At 49.5% G+C, this 13456-nt stretch overlaps 1 protein-coding gene across 1 annotated transcript in view; it reads left to right on the forward strand.

The window, feature by feature from the left end:
- The window catches only part of LOC103602230 (pro-neuregulin-2, membrane-bound isoform), a gene marked incomplete at its 3' end in the record, with an annotated part of 161634 nt that extends 148769 nt beyond the window's left edge, over positions 1–12865 (forward strand). Inside the window, exon 2 of the mRNA XM_008586640.1 lies at positions 12694–12865. Within this exon, the coding sequence (XP_008584862.1) occupies positions 12694–12865 (172 nt within the window). The remainder of the gene's footprint in view (positions 1–12693) is intronic.
- Between the last annotated feature and the right edge of the window lie 591 nt (positions 12866–13456).

A 13456-nucleotide genomic window follows, 5' to 3' on the forward strand; every position in this document is an offset into this window, starting at 1 on the left:
GTCCAGCTTGATCTAGCAGTTAGATCCAGGTAGACCAGGCTACCTGGATAGTAGGTAGTTATCTGGTCCTATGGAGTGCCTTGTGCAAAAGACGAATGATTAAATTAGTGGAAAACTGAGGTAAAGCATGAACTGGGAACTTGTTAGAAATGCAAATTCTTGGGCCCCACCCCTGATCTGGTGAATCAGAAACTCTGGGGATGGAGTCCAGTAATGTGTGTTTTAGCAAGCCTCCCAGTTGATTGCAATGTATGTCAAGTTTGAGAACCGCTGGTTGAGCTGGGTGGCCCAGCCTCCAAGAGCAGAGCCTTGTAGAGGGCCGGCCAGTTCCATGGGTGTTTACCCAGCTCCTTGGTGTCAAGCCGATGCTTGATGCTCAATGCTCGATGCTTGGGGGCTGCAGTGCTGACAGATCCTGTCACTGGGGAATAGGCTCGCCATCTTGCAGGGCAAGATGGAAATGGACAGAACTAATTCCAGTTGCAAGGCTGACCCTAGCAAGTGATGACACAGAGTGGATAGAAGGAGAGACTAATTCCAACCAGAGGAATCTGAGAAGGATTTATGGAGGAGGAGATGGGATGAGGCAGATGGAGAGGAGATGGGAAGGACCATGGTAGATAGACCCAAAGGGGCTAGGCATTTAGATTAGAGAAACCACTTGAGCAAAAGCATGGTGGCTGGGGAGCAGAAGGTGTTGGGGAAAAGAAGTGCAGTCCTGAAGATATGCTGCCCAACACAGTGTAGGAGGCAGAAATCAACAGGGCCAACCGGTGGGTTTTCTGAATCTTGGGCTGGTGAGTTTAGATGTATCTGAATCAGCAGAGAGCAAAGGGTTCTGAGCAGGAGGGTGACCTAGTCAGAGCTGCTCCTTAGGCATCATCAGCTGCTCCCAGTTTGTGGAAGGATGGGCAAGGAGAGGGCACAGTCAGGAGCTCCTGCAGTAGTCCCAGCTGAAAAAGTCAGGATGCACATGTGGTAATTGGTGGGCAGAAGGGGCCAGCGGCTTTGCCTCCAGGTAGCTCATAAACTGGTAACATTTTGAAAGGATTCTGGGGGTCTGGACCTGACCAGGGGTCTTCAGCTTCTGGTACAATCAGGCAAGGCTGGATCTGAGCTCATAGTTCACTCCCTTTACTGTACAGATGGGGAAACAGGCCCAGAGACAGAAGTCCACACACCCACAAGGCAAAAGACTTGGCAGCTACAGAGCAAGAGCGAGGGCAACAGCCTCCTGAGGCGCACCCCCCCACACACACACCTCTGCAGCCTCCAGTCCCATCCCTCATACCTCGCGGCCCAGTCAGATCGAATTTCTCTCAATTCTCTGAGTGCACATGTTCTCCCTCCTGCCCTGCTCCTATGAGCCTGCTGTTCCCTTTGCCTGGTGCACACTCTGCCTTCTCTTGGCCAATTCCTGTTCCTCCTTCAGGCCCAGTGGAGGCTTTACTTCCTTCACAGGGCCCCCACAGCCCCCAGGGTGAGGAGGGAGAGTGAGTGTATCCTTTGTGCTCACAGCACCCAGAGCCTCCACAACATAGCCCCGATCCCACTGCTCAGCTAGAATCTCCACCAGTGCCGAGGCCATGTCAGCTGGACCCTCAGTGCACAAAACATGCTGAGCACTCAATCCATACTTGAATGAACGAATGAATAAGGATGTTCTCAAGATAGTTCACCCCTGTACATGGAGGCTGGCTGGCCCTTCTCCTCTTTGAAGCAGGGCTGTCTCATGGAAAGAGGCTGCCCTGGCAAGGCTTCCTCCCAGAGCTGGGCCCCTGAGTAGCTGGGCAGTGGTAGGCCGAAGCAAGGGTGGTCTTTCAGCAAGGCCCCCTCATTTCATCCTCTGCTCAGCTGTGCTGAGGTGATGCCTGTTTGGACTGAGGGTAGGGAGAGGGATGAGTTGGAGAGGAGTGTTGGGTGGGAAAGGACTCTGGGATTAGCTGTCAAGGGCTCCACCCTCCCAAGTACTTGCAGCAGTCTCTATCTGGACCGTTAAGAGGCACTATCATTCACAGTCAAGCCTTCCACCACTCATTCAATCATTCAGCCTGTGACCAGTGAGCACCTACTCAATGCCAGGCACTGGGAACAGAGCGATAAATCAATACTCCCCTCCTTAAGATCCCCTCAGTGTAGAAAGATAGAGCCCAGTTTGCTCCAAGGTAAGGAGAGCAGGTGAAAGGCTCAGAGAGCCTGTGTAGGGCAGAGACTGCTTCTGGCTGGCTGGATTAGAGAGGGCGGTGGCATCTGAGGAGATTTTGAGGGATTTAGATTAATACTCGTAAGAGCTGCCAGTTACTAAGCTATCTCTCTGTTCCAGGCATGTGCTAAGTTCTTGACATACATTACCTCTGTTTAATTCTCACCACAATCTTAAAAACTGGATAAGATCATCCCTGTTTCACAGACAAGGAAATAAAGGCTCAGAGAGGCTGAGTAACTTGCCTAGTTCTACAAGACACTGGGCAGAGATAGAATGCCCATGTCTGCCCCAACCTGCATGTCTGACCCTCACTACTCTGCTTCCTGTGTGGTGAATGGTGTTTGGGAGATGCATGGGCAGAGGGCATGGAGGCAAGACAGAAAGGGTGTGTTTGGGGAGCAACCAGAGATTTGGTTTGCCTGGGCTCTACAATTCCTGAAGGGAAGTGGTAGGGGAGAAATAGAGAGGTGTGTCTGGGAAGGGAGCGATTCACTGACCCAGCAAGCCTCCCTGGAGGGCCCTGGCTGCCAGCTGAGGAAAGCAGACAGCCTTTCTTCTATAGACATCATGGAGCCAAGGAAATTTCTGAATGGTGGCAAGGCATGTAGAGGTGACCCTGCTAGTGTAGGTGGCGAGGGTACTGGTACTGGCACGGGATGCGGGGAGCAGTATGGCCCAAACCAGGGCCTGGCAGATGATGGAACATTATGTGGGTAAGAGGCTTGGAGGAAGGTGAGTGAACTCAACCTTTGTGGAAAGTCAGGAGAGACACAGGGGTCACAGACGACAAGGTGACTGGGAGAGGGAACCCAGGAGAAAGAGCAGTCTTTGGAGAGAAGACGGAGAAACTGGTTTTCCACATGTTGTGTTTGAGCTAGTGACCCAGGAGGAAGCATTACCCAGGGAGGGGGCATTCATTTTGAGGTGAGTTCTTTCCAGCCCCCTCACCCCCACTAGCCTAGACTATGAACAAGGACCACATCTCAGCCCTCTCAATCCCCCCCAGTGCCCAGGCCAGGGCTCTCCATGCTTGCAGATGAATCTGAAGGGAAGGAGACAGGGCCCTGGCAGCCTGGGCCACCACACCCACAGGGAGCAGTGAGCCTGTTCCTTACCTGCATCAGGCCTGCTAAGACCTTTCCCCTGAAACCTAACATTTCTTTGAAGCCTTGTATTTCTGTTTTATCTTAAAAATCTGCATGAACTTGACATTCTACTCCATCATATGTCTGTTTGTTTTAATACAAAGGTGCTGCTTTTCCTTACTAATGAGCTCGGCAGACCCTCCAGGAAGAGGCCCCAGATCATCCTGTGGCTTTGCATGTATCCCAGTTTGAGAAGCCAGCCTTGTCTGCACGTACAAGGTGCCTCACCACCATCCCCCTCCGCCTTTCTATACATTTTTCCAAGACCCAGAGCTTCAGAAACAACTTTCTCCAGCAAGGCTGAGGAGGCAGGAAATGTAGGTCCACCCCGAAAGGGATGGAGCTCTGGGGTCCCCTCCTAGGCCCTCTTTGAGATCCCCAAGCAGGGGGTGGCCTAGCCGACCAGCAGCAGGCCTTCTCCATAGAGGGTTCTCCTGGGCCAGAACCCAAGACTTTGGCCCAGAGCCCAGCCTTTCCCAGTGGGGAGATTAAACAGAGTTTGGGCAAATGGTAACAGTCTTTCGGAACTGTCATCTCTGCTTTGTCCCTGACCTCCACCCCCAGCAGCTGAAGAGATGATGATGGTCAGAAGCTTTCATTCTCCCATAGAACACTTTCTCCTATTCCGTTCCTCTAAAATAGACAGAGCGTGGTCTATAGACGAATCAATTGACACCCAGAGAGGCCAAACTACTTACCAAAGGGCAGACAGCCGAACAATCATGAAACTGGGACAAAGACCTGAATGCTGTGTCCTCAGCTGCCACTCTTTCCTCTGTCCCTGCACTGTTTCCTGTATACCTCATCTGTGCCAAGTCTAGGTTTCTGTGGCCTGTGCCCCAAGCACTGGTAAGAACCCAGGAAGACAGTGGTGTCTGTGCTGAGTACCCCTGTGCTATCCCAGCAACTGATGCTTCTGCTCTGTGAACCTGTGCCGTCTCCCCCAGACTTAGGTGACATTCCCATGCCCCTGTCTCTGCTGCTCACATACCTGTGCCTCAGCCCTGAGCTTAGGTGGGGCACTGCAGCATGGGCCTGCTTGAGTCCAGGGACTGGGCATCTCTGCCCCTGGCCCTGGCAGAGCTCCAAGGAGGCCAGTGTTTCTCCCTGGATGCCTGACTCCTGGCAGGGCTGGGTGGGCATAGTTTTGGCCTTGGTGATCAGGCTGGGGCTTGTGCGTGCCCTGCACTCAAATTGTAGGGTTGGGTGTCAGTGGATAGATGCTTCTGGATGGGCAGATGAGCTGTAGAGCAGGAACCATTCCTGTTGGTCTTGGTGCTGACAAGTTTTGTCTCCTCCTCCCTTTTCCCCCTTCTCTTTACCTGCCTGCTGGTACAACGCCTGCCTCCCGTCTTTAGCTCTCATGCCCAGCCAGCCCTGGCCCCTCTTCTCTACCTTGCAGCTGAGGTGCCAGGCTCCTGGCCTGCCGAGCTGAAAGCCCATCAGGCATGGGCTGGCTTTCACTGGTACAGGAAAAGTGGCCTCTGTGAGGTTTCACTCCCCTCCCAGCTTCAGTGGGAGCCCTAAACAGTGGGCAGAGCCCAACCCGACGGCAGGGGCCATGTTGTCTTGTTCGGCACCATGTAGTGCCGGTACATCACAGGGACTGCTGGGTGTGGATATTTGTTGGATGGATGTAAGAGGAGGACAAGGCAAGCCCAGGCACTGGGCTGGGCCTGGTTGGCCGAGGAAATGTAGCTCAGGGAAAGCCCAGAGGCCCAGCTGGGCACACAGTCCCTTTGGGAGACCTGTCCTAGGAATGCCAAATGGCTCTGCTGCAGGCCGCAGGGAGGACACCTGACTGCCCATTTCACAGAGTGGGCCCTCTGTGCCCACTTAAACCAGCTGTGTTTTTAATTTAGTGTTTTTGGTTTTTTGTTTTTTTTTTTTCTCATTTGAACTTGGAGTCTGTAATTAACCTCCAATAGTTTGCAGTCACTTTGTGGGTGGGAGAGGGTGGGAAGGGGGCCAGCCCACAGCCCGCCAGTGGCAGGACAGTGGGAGACTTTGATGCCAGGCGGGCTGGTCGCATTGTCTCCAGGTGTTGCCCTGGAAAGGGGACTGCTCAGCCTTAGTCATGAGGTGAGGATCATTAACCTTTTTAAGAGTCCGCTGCCCCTGCCCCCTATTGCTGGGAAGAAGGCAGGGCCAGGTCCTCCCTGGCTGGGTTGCCTGGCCATGTCCTGGGCGTCTGTCTTGCTCTCAGATCTCTGCAGGCTCCGCACCCACCGCCCACTGCCGAGAGGAATGAGGTTAAGCTGCTGGCAGCAGCGGCACCTCCAGGCCTCGGGGCTGGGATGTGGGATAGGAGCAGCCCTGGTTGTTGCTGTTGTTGCTGTCTTCAGTGAGGTGCTTTCTGGGGATTGCCTGTCAAACAGAGAAAGGCCAAATGCCCTGGCTTGGCACAAGGTGATGGGAAGCAGGAGCCACCAGATACCCTGTGGCCCAACTCATGGCAACCATGGAGATGTGTCCTAAGGTTTTATGGAACCCATCCTCAAAGGAAATCTTTTTGTGGAGACCTTGGTTATACTTGAGAGACTTTCCTCTTGTTCTTATAAGGCTGCCAAGGGAGATCTCACCATGCCCCCCGGCCCCCACTCCAGAGAACCCTAGCCCTGCTGCTTAGGTGAGTATCGTCCCAAGAGGAAAGGAGCTGGACAAAGTGACTTCTGGCCTTCCCTCCAACCCAAGGAGTATGGGAGCTCAGCAGAGAGGGCTTGGTCTGAGGAAGAGATGTTAGGGAGAGGCAGAGCTACAATGCCCACAGGCCCACCCAGGCCATCGACTTGCCATCCCCCCTCCCTCTATGAGGAAGAAGCAGCTGCAGGGATCAGGGCATCAGTGATGGTCATGGGAGCAAGACGTTGAGATTTCCACCCCCCTTGTGCACACAGATCTTCCTCTTGCTTTTATCCAATGCCTCTCATCTGTCCACTCTCCCATGTGCTGGAGCTTTGAGAGTCCAGTCTCTGCATGGGGAAATACACATGGGACCTCAGGACTGCTGCTCCTCCCTTTGGCCACAAAGTTGAATTTATAGAGAAGTTTATTGCAGTATTATTAATATTAGTAGGATGTTGGAGACAACCTAACGTCTGAGCAATGGAATATTATGTAGCCATTAGAATGATTTAGATCTATATTTCTACGTTTGGAAAAATATTTTTACAATATGTTGATAAAGCATTTTGGAGAGAAAAGTCTTGCAGGAGATATTTGAAAATGTGAACAGTGGTTTTCTCTCTGGTGGTAATTGAATTGATTTAAATGTGTTTTTCTTTTTCCTTACTTGTGTAATTTTTCTACAACAAAAATGTATTTCTTATGTAACAAAACAATAACAGAGGGAGACAGGCTAGAGGAGGTTACTCCATACATGGCTGGGTCATTTCTGTCTGGGACAAAGTGCAGAACCAGGTGCATCATAGACATTGAATAAATATGGGTCAACTGAATGGGGGATAAGTGCCTGCCCACCGTGTTCCTTCAGCTCTTGCCCTGATAGATCCTATCCATCCCAGGAGGGCTGTTCCTCTGTTTGGCTCAACTCTGGCCTCAAGATGCTCTTGGGACACAGTACGATGGTCTCCATACCCGTGCACTAGCATTGCATTCTGAGCCCTGGACCATAAGAGAGACAGAGACAATACCGGACCTGGCTCAGAGAGGGGACCCAGGCAGGGGGCTGGATCTCACCCAGTCATGTCTGAGGTCCCGTGAGAGCTGCCTCCAGGTGTTGTGTGTGAATAGCCACTCAGCCTTATCCCAGTTGACTGTAGGGTCTGGTACTGGATCCGATGGCTGGAGGACACAGCGGGAGAAGCGATGATGGTTGAGAATAAGAATGAGCTTAAAATGCAGAAAGTAAGATCAGGTCATTCCCAACTTGTAAGCTTCTAATGCCTTCTCATCACACCAATAAAACAAGTCCAGGGCCATCTTGGGGAGGTCACTCCGGTCCTTTTCATGGAAAGTCTGGAAGGGCTCTGGGCCCAGGAATGAGGGTGCTGAGGTCCTGTGGGCATTGTTCTAAAGGTCATCTGGTATGTATTATTCTCTTTCCTGCTGCCCCCACCCCCACCCCTAAGGACCTTTCCTGATGCAAAAAACACAGCCTACAAGGTTTGCCCAACCCTGGCTTTCAAAGATCTGTGAACTAAGATTTCCATGATCGGGGACCACAAAGACAAGCTGCTAGAGCAGGAGACATGGCTTTTAGTATCTCAGATGATTCTTGCAAGGAATGGTTAAGAGTTATAAAAGAAAGCTCTTTGTAAAAACATGTCATGATTCAAATGTATGGTTATTTTTATTTTGTCACCCTTTAGACCAGTGCTGTCCAATAGAAATATAATGCAATCCACGTATGTAATTTAAAATTTTCTAGTAGGTGCAAAAAAAGTAAAAAAAGAAAACAACAAAACAAATCCAGACTTCTCATCTAGCTCACATGATCCCGTCACCTGGGCCCTGTCCACCTCTCTAAACTCTCCTCTTCCCACCTCTTTTAGCCCCAAGAATTCACCAAGCTCATTCCTACCTTAAGACTTTTATCCAGCTGCTTATTACTGCCTTAAATTTCCTGTTGATCATTTGCTTATTGTCTATCCCTGTTACTAAAGTTCAGGTTCCCTAAGAGAAGGACGCTTATCTCTCTAATTCACACTACTTTACGCCCAGGGCCCAGAACACTGCCTGGCATGTAGTAGGTTGAGTGACTGAGTGAATTCATTGGGAATGAATTGAATGAATGAATGGGAACAAGCGAACTAGATGGGGTTGTTCTGAAGTGAATGGACTATCAAGAAGTGGCGATTGAGTCACATAGGGTTCGCATTAGATGGAATAAGCTCTTTGTGATCTGAAATGCCGTCCTGTTTCCATGGTGGTAGGGAATGACTTTGGAGTCCCCAGTCCCTCAGGCCCTCTGAGTTAGGGTCATACCTGCTCTTTCTGGAATCAATCTCTATGTACACACCCTCCAGCCCATCACCACCACCATTAAACAGTGGCCACAGGCGCAGTGCATAGTATTATGCCAGGACTCATGTCGAGAGGCATCACCCCCATCCCCGCCCTGGCTGGTTAGGTGGGAAGTAGCTCGCGGTGGTGGTGACAGGGGTTCCTTTATCTTAGAACTGTCAACACACTCCACACGGGTGAAAGGGACACTTTAGAACCTGAGACGAGCTCTCTGTGTTCCCAGTTCACAAGAACAGGGGAGGGAACTAGCTGGAGATCAACACTTGACCAAGTGGAAAGATCACTGGGTATCAACCGAACCTTAGAGCAAGGCCACCCACGCAGATGTGTTCAGTTTGTAACCAGTCATTGAGCTATATACTTAACAATATGTGCACTTTCCTGCATACATGTTATATTTCCCCCCCAAAAAAAGTCAGAAAGACAGCCGAACCTTAGAGCAAGGCCACCCACGCAGATGTGTTCAGTTTGTAACCAGTCATTGAGCTATATACTTACAATATGTGCACTTTCCTGCATACATGTTATATTTCCCCCCCAAAAAAAGTCAGAAAGACCCCTGAGGATCCCTTTAAAACCCACACACGTGGACCCATTCTCACAGGATCTGCCTCAGAATGTCTAGGATGTGTCCCCGGCACCTACTGAAGTTTTAAAGCATTCTGGGCTAAGAACTATGGTAAGAAGTGACTGGGGGCTCCAGGGCAGATGAGGGAGGGTGGGGTTTAAGTAAGGGAAGGACACTGAGTCAGGGCTTCTGTCACACTTAGAATAATGAAGTTCCAGAAAGTTAACAGATTGATAGGTTGATCTGATGCACTAAAACCTCTGAGTGCCAAAAAAAAAAGAACAAGCATTTTAAAATGTGAGAAGTAAGTAACTGGGTGGAAAAACATTGTAGCAAAAGGTTAATAGCCTTAATATTTATAAAGAGCTCATACAGATCAATAAGAAGATGAGCACTCAATAGAAAAACAGACTGTGGACATGAACAGACAATTCAAAAGAAGAAATACAATGAGCCAATACACTTATGAAAAATGTTCAGCCTCATCATTAATCAAATAAATGCAAATGAAAACAACAAAGAGACATTATGTTTTGCCTAGCTAATTGGCAAAGATTAAAGACACGATAATACCCTGTGTTGGTGAGGGTTTGGAAAAAACAGGCATTTTCATTCACTGGGGGGAGCACAAATTGGTGCAACCTTTCCAGAGGGCAATTTGGCAATGTGCAAAGCCGAGGGAGATTGCATACCCTTTGACGCAGCAATTCCGCTTTTAGGAAGATTGCCTTAGGAAATGATTGTGGATAATAATAACAATAATAACTAACCTTTATTAAATGCTCTCTACGTGCCAGGTTCTACACGCATTATCTCATATAATCCTCACAGCCATCATCCCACGAGGTAGGAGCTATTGTTTATCAATCACCTGTATTTTACAGATGAGAAAACCGAGGGGCAAAAGAATTAAGTCAATGACCTGTGGACACAAAGCTAACAAGCATCAAAGCCTGGATTTGAACACAGGCGGTCTGAGTCTGGCGCCATCCTGCCCAGACAGCAGTATACACTAGAGGTGTGCACAGATGAAGCTACAAAGGTGTTCCTCTGGAGTTGTTTGTATTAAGAGGTTGGGGGCATTCTAAATACCCCGCAACAGGAATCAGTTACATAAACTATGATACACCCATACAGGAATAGCATGCAGCCATGAAAAATGATGCTATAGAAAAAAATGTGTGTGTGTGAATACTGAAGGGTTTTTTCTATATGCATAAAAGATCTCTGAAAGGGTGTAAAAGGAACTGATAAAATTGATTGCCTCCTGGAAAGGCAACATGGTCCAAAGTTAGACCAGGACTTGTTTTTTAAGCCATATACTCTTTTTCACTCCTTGAATTTTGAATCGATTATATTATCTTTTAAAATATGCATATATTGGACCGGCCCAGTGGCGCACTGGAGAGTGCGCTGCTTGGGAGGGCGGCGGCGCTCCCGCCGAGGGTTGGGATCCCATGTGGAGACCGGTTCCCGCTCACTGGCTAAGCGTGGTGCGGGCGCAACACCGAGGGTTGCGATCCCATGTGGAGACCGGTTCCCGCTCACTGGCTAAGCGTGGTGCGGGCGCAACACGGAGGGTTGCGATCCCGTTGCCGGTCCCCAGTATGGGCGCGACACCGAGAGTTGCGATCCCATTACCGGTCAGTAAAAAAGACAAAAAAAGGAAAATAAAATAAAATATGCATATATCTATAAATATAAACATGTATGAATTATGTTATAGAACTTGTTCCATATAATAGAACTTTATTTCCTTGAAAATGCTACTAACAATTCCAAGAAAAACTTTCAAGGCCCTTACTTAGAGAGTCATACTGAAATCAATAAAGATACTTCTTTAACTGTGTTTACCCACATGTTCTCCAAATCGATCTGCTCATGGAAACCTTTTCTCAAGTAATATCTATTCTCATCTCTCCAGATACTGGTATCTTATAGAATTCAGTTTGGGAAATGCTATTATTAATATTTAATACCAAAATGAAACAGCTACATTGTTTCATTAAATGAAAGAAACATGTTACTGGCACTGATCCATTTTGTTTAAACGTGGTGTGTATGTGTTATTTCTGAGTACTGGGATAACGGATGATTTAGTTTTCTTCTTTTTACCTGTCTATATTTTTTAATTTTCTAAAATGAACAAAATTAATTCACAAGAATGTATGTAGTACATTTTCCTCTGTTCCCTGAACCCCACTCCCATCTATTCCCTACTTACAAGCAGCAGCTCAGGGTTGAGTTCAATGAGGGAACCCCTATCTCTAGCCAGGTCCTCTCACCTGCCTTTCTCCAGAGCCAGCACTGGCCAATTGTCAGAACTCTGAGCTGCCAACTCCCATCTATTCCCTACTTACAAGCAGCAGCTCAGGGTTGAGTTCAATGAGGGAACCCCTATCTCTAGCCAGATCCTCTCACCTGCCTTTCTCCAGAGCCAGCACTGGCCAATTGTCAGAACTCTGAGCTGCCAAGGAAAGGACCAATGGCCTGGACAAGGCCAGTCAGTCTGCACACAACTTGCTGGCCCCAGCATCATGGTCTTCATTCCTCAGAGAGAGATGAGACTGCAAAAGCAGACACCAGCCTGATGCATTGCAGATCCAGATAGATACCTGGGCTTTTTTATGTTAGCTCTGTGGCAGCCTGGCTATGTGGCTCCAGTCAAGTTTCTTAACTGGTCTGAGTCCCGTCTTCACCATCACTGTCGGTATGACACTTGCCTCACAAAGCTCAGGGACCAATGAGAGTGTGCATGAAGGTGTTGCATGTCCTGTAATGGACTATACCAATGGAAATTATTACATACTCCAGAAGGGAGTACTGGCTTGCCCTCATCTTCCTGAGAACAGAGTACTTTTTACTTCTTGTGTTTTAGGTGGTAGGGAGAGGAGCAAGGAGGTGAAGCCTGGGAGACTGGGGCATGTGGAAATACAATGTTGTCTAAGAACAATGGGGAAACTTCTCAGTTTGGCATTTGCAGCTTTGCATCCATGATGGGGCCTATGCCCGCCAGTGTAGCCCATGGCTTGTTACCCCACATGGCCATCCCACTTGTCTCAGTCAAGTCAGCCCACCCACTGGACCACGTGTGGTTCTCCAAAGCCACAGCACTGCCTTGGCCTGCCTCGCCTCTCTCCCTTCTTCCAGTCCCGCCCTTTAGTCTTAGCTGATTTAGCCCTGCCCCAGCCTGGGTTGGGGTCCCTCCTCTGGGCTCCACCAGTCCCAGCCTTCATGAACCATGCTATGGTGTCGATGCCAGGTTACAGCTCCCTGGCTAAACAGAACTTTCTGAGAGTGAGAGCCGTGTCTGTCCTCCGGTCTGCCCGTGTCCTCTAGGCCCAGCAAATGCCTGGAGTGTTGGGACAGGAGTTAGATCATGAGCACCAAAGACAAGGAGATCTGAGTTTGAATCCCAGTTCCATCACTCCCATTAGGGAAGTGACTTTACCATTCTGAGCCTCAATTTCCCCTTCTGTACGTGAGTTTATTCATTGCAGTGAACTCATGGGGTTATTACGAAGGTTTCATAAGCTAGTATAAAGCTCCTAGTACCATTCCAGGCACAAAGAAAACTCTCCATAAGTAATAGCCGCATTGATATCATTGCAGACTCTTTAATGCTTATTGAATGGAACTAAGAAAGGACATGGGGGTGGGGGTCTCCCAGGCTCACGCCCTCCCTTCCCCCAGTCCAGCCCAAGGACGGTGGCCCTAACCCTCCGCTGCTCATGCTTGGTGTTGTTCCCACCACCACCATGCTTACCTACCTGCCTTGCACCCCACAGCCACCCGGCCCAAGCTGAAGAAGATGAAGAGCCAGACAGGTCAGGTGGGTGAGAAGCAATCGCTGAAGTGCGAGGCAGCTGCCGGTAACCCCCAGCCCTCCTACCGCTGGTTCAAGGATGGCAAGGAGCTCAACCGCAGCCGCGACATTCGCATCAAGTACGGCAATGGCAGGTGAGCAATGTCCACACCACCCCCCATCCAACGAGCTGTCCTCCTTCCTGCAAAGGAGGGGCCTGAGCTGGGCAGAGGCCAGGGCTGTGCTCCCAGACCCACCCATGGGCCCAGTGCCAGCCCCTCTCTCCCGCTCCCCTTCCTTGCCACACCCAGCCTTCTCCCTGCAGCTCTGGGCCCCTCTAGTTACATTGGTCCAGTGTTGCAGACCGTAGACAAGAATTAAGCAAGTAACCTCTCTGGATGGTTGAAGGCAATTTGATTGTTAAAGTCAGCTCTACCAGTGGAAGTCCCTACTTGTCCCTAAAACTTCTCAAAAGACCTGCTACAGTGTCTGAAAGCCCCATCATTTGGCAATCTTTGGTGAAAGACCCTGACTCCAGAATGCCTCTGGGAGGTCACACATGATGATGGGCTTGTTCCTAAGCTTAGCAGACTATCATTTGTCAGAGAGCTAGGTAAGAGGAAAAGGAAAAAACTTTGACGGGCACTGGGGGAGTCTGTATCTCAGACAGTTTTCCCTATGATGTGGGAATTGTCTTTAATCTTGACTTAGTGCTCCAGGGAAATGAATCAGAAGCTCCCTGAGTC

The sequence above is a fragment of the Galeopterus variegatus genome, unplaced genomic scaffold (genome assembly GCF_000696425.1).
Source record: "Galeopterus variegatus unplaced genomic scaffold, G_variegatus-3.0.2 Scaffold4062, whole genome shotgun sequence".
NCBI lineage: Eukaryota > Metazoa > Chordata > Mammalia > Dermoptera > Cynocephalidae > Galeopterus > Galeopterus variegatus.